Source organism: Sinocyclocheilus anshuiensis, unplaced genomic scaffold, assembly GCF_001515605.1.
Source record: "Sinocyclocheilus anshuiensis isolate Anshui unplaced genomic scaffold, SAMN03320099.WGS_v1.1 scaffold121, whole genome shotgun sequence".
Classification (NCBI taxonomy): Eukaryota; Metazoa; Chordata; class Actinopteri; order Cypriniformes; family Cyprinidae; genus Sinocyclocheilus; species Sinocyclocheilus anshuiensis.
In genome coordinates this window covers 337,240-340,368 of record NW_015539856.1, presented here as the reverse complement: position 1 = coordinate 340,368, position 3,129 = coordinate 337,240, and the positions used below count along the sequence as shown (strand labels likewise).

The following is a 3,129-nucleotide window of genomic DNA, read 5'->3' as shown; positions in this document are numbered from 1 at the left end:
ATCCACAATAAAAAGTGCCTCACACAGCTCCGGGGGGTGAATAAAGACATCTTACGTCATCCGCCCGGAGCTGCTTCCGTATACAACTGTTGGCGCAAGCTAGATTAAAGTGATTATTACGCTTTGAATATGGATATTTTTCTCACAAAAATGCATCAATTCGCTACAGGAGGCTTTTGTTCACCCCCCGGAGCAGTGTGAGACACTTTTTATTATGGATGGATGCGCTTTATTTCACTTCTTTTGGACTGATGAACTGCAACACCTGCTGACTGCCATTAAACAGCTTGGAAGATCAAAGACAATTTTTAATATAACTCCCAATTGGATTAATCTGAAAGAAGGAAGTCATATACGCCTAGGATGACTTGAGGGTGAGTAAATAATGGGCTAATTTTCATTTTTGGGTGAACTATCCCTTTAAGCTACTGACGCAAAAATATAAGACCCAAAATTCTAATCAAAATTCTAATCTTCACAGTTTTTATGACAGGTGCTGTTTCGCTGAAAGACAGACTGTAGGAGTGACACAGTGACCTGCGCTGCCACAAATATGCAAGATAATTCCATTGTCATGAGGGACAAAAAAAAACATTTTTAATAAAAATGCAAAATGCAGTTTCAGGCCTGGGAAGAAATATTTATGCCTGGTAAATAAACTCAGCTCATCCGCTATCGGGAGCTGAAGTAAACAGTTAATTTTGGACTCTGGCTATTCTTGAATCAGATGATCCCAGGCGACTTTGACTACTAAACTGCTGTGCATTATGGATATTTTGGGTTTATTTGTATATTTGTTTCTCGCTGAATTTAGATTGCCTTCTCCAAGACATTTATTATGCTAATGAAAAGTCATCTGTTTTTTCTCACTGATATATACTCACAAGGCTGTTTCATAGAGACACCTCAGTCCCCTTAACGTCTAAATGCAGCTAAGCCTGTATTGTCTTCTTAACAGGGTGCCGTCACCGGGAGATTGAGCGTCTGCTTAACACATGATGTTCAAGGACTACAGATCTGCTCGAGCTGTAGGTGAGTTGATATGCATTCCTCTGATGGAAGTTCTGTCTGCTTGATGTACCATCAGAGACCCTTTAAGCTTCTCATTCACAGGCAGAGTGTAGATCTCACGGCAGAGAAAGGATTTGTTGGCAAGATCTCTGCTGCACACCTGATAAGGCTGTCAGTGTCCCCACGAGAGGCTGCTTCTCAATAATAAGAGGTTTCTTCTCCAGTTCTTTGGCATTTGTTCTGTCACGAACAGGTGGAAGCGTCTGCCGGATCGCCTCCGTCGCTTTTCGCTTCTTGTTTGCTCTTTCTAAATGACAGGAAGTTTAGATTTCAGACCTTTTATCAAGTTTGGAGAGATGAAGCTGAAAGGTGAGGCCGACACTGCTTCAGATGTGTGTTTGCGAGCCAATAGGAAAGTATAGGGTTTAGTCTGATATTAGAGCGCATAAATAGCCCAAATGTTTATGCCAGTGGAGAACTGGTGCTTTTTGGAGGATAAATCACGAAAGCAGGGTTTCTGTATGAAATGCCAGATGGACATTCTGTTCAATCTCTTGTGTAAACCCTATCTGAACTCTCTTTTTGAGCTTTATCTGTGAGATAAAAGCTTTGTGCTTGTTAAAGCGACTCATTTAGTTGTATTTTTAATGCTAAATGCTTTCAAAAGCATCTTAACTCGGTTTTGACATCTGACGTTCGACATGACGGACAGGTCTTCAATCACGCATGAGAGAGTGAGTGTTAGAAATCAAATCCTGACAGGAGGATTGAGCCAGGCGACTGTGAGGGAACCAAAGGCTTTCATTTCTCGAAGGCGTGTGGAAAATGAGCAGAGTGTGGGCCGTGCCAGTCAGGTGGCTCGTGTCCGGCCTGTCACACAGGTGGCCGTTTGAACCGCACGGTCCTGCTGCAGCTGTATGGGGGCAGATTGCCTCATTTCCACTGGAGCTTTTCTTCCACGTTCACATTATCTAGCCCAGCGCACAGCAACAGTGTTGACTGATGACTTACTCTTTTCCACAATCAAGGACAGCCGATCCGGGAGTGCTTTTTAGTGCTTTCTCATAAGGTAATGCCAACTTTACTGAATGCCGGTCACAAAAAGAGAACTGACAGCACAGGCCGATGCATATTAAGGTCAATGTGAAATCAGAATTGTAGTTAGTGCACATATTGTGAACCTTCCAGTTCTTGATGTTGCACATAAAACGTTGTGGTAGTAGTATATAATTCGAATGTTAACAACAACAACAAAAACTAAATTCTTTAAAATCAATTCTGAAAACATCTTTCCTTTTTCTACTGATGTGGGCTGATGGATATTATTAACCAACAGCTAAGTATTTATTTGTGCAATCTGGCTCTATTCTGGCATTACCAAAAATTGCCTCATTTTGGCTGATTATTTGATCTGGGCCATGTATTTATCTATAATTATGCTACTATTCAGAAGTTTGTGATCAGTATTTTTTTAAATAAATATTGTCAGCATTGATGCATTAAGTTCATCAGATGTCACAGTGAAGACATTTTATAAGGTTTCAAAAGATTTATTTTTTATTTGCTATTTGTCAAAGAATACTTAAAGGGGTCATTTGATGCTGCTAAAAAGAACATTATTTTGTGTATTTGGTGTAATGAAATGTGTTTATGCGGTTTAAAGTTCAAAAAACACATTATTTTCCACATACTGTACATTATTGTTTCTCCTCTATGCCCCACCTTTTTGAAACGCGTCGATTTTTACAAAGCTCATCGGTCTGAAAAGCGAGGTGTGCTGTGATTGGCCAGCTATCCAGTGCGTTGTGATTGGCCAAATACCTCAAGCGTGTGACGGAAATGTTACGTCCCTTTACCATACTGTGATGCCCTGTCCGGCCGGAGCGACGGAACAAAAAACATGAAAACCCATTACAAACGAGGCATTTGTTGCATCCAGTGGGGACATAATTACTGATTATATTGACTTATACTGTCTTTTTACGCGTTGTGTTGCGTATCGCACCGCGTAAACATAAAACCATGTCTACATTTGTGATCGGAGAAATGACAAGCTACAAACGCTACTCTACACTGCACAAAACTCGCATCAGTGGCAAATCCTTTAAATGAAAACGT

General features: G+C 40.7%; 1 protein-coding gene across 3 annotated transcripts in view; it reads left to right on the top strand.

Moving 5' to 3' along the window:
• The first annotated feature begins 952 nt into the window (after positions 1 to 952).
• LOC107684821 (ecto-NOX disulfide-thiol exchanger 2-like) overlaps positions 953 to 3,129 on the top strand; it is a 201,363-nt gene continuing 199,186 nt past the window's right edge. For 2 of the 3 annotated variants that reach the window (XM_016481183.1, XM_016481182.1), the window contains exons 1-2: positions 953 to 1,028; positions 1,114 to 1,222. In XM_016481183.1, the coding sequence (XP_016336669.1) occupies positions 996 to 1,028; positions 1,114 to 1,222 (142 nt within the window). In that variant the 5' untranslated portion in view covers positions 953 to 995. Of the gene's footprint in view, positions 1,033 to 1,113; positions 1,223 to 3,129 lie in introns of all 3 variants that reach the window. The other variant, XM_016481184.1, reaches the window with a different exon arrangement.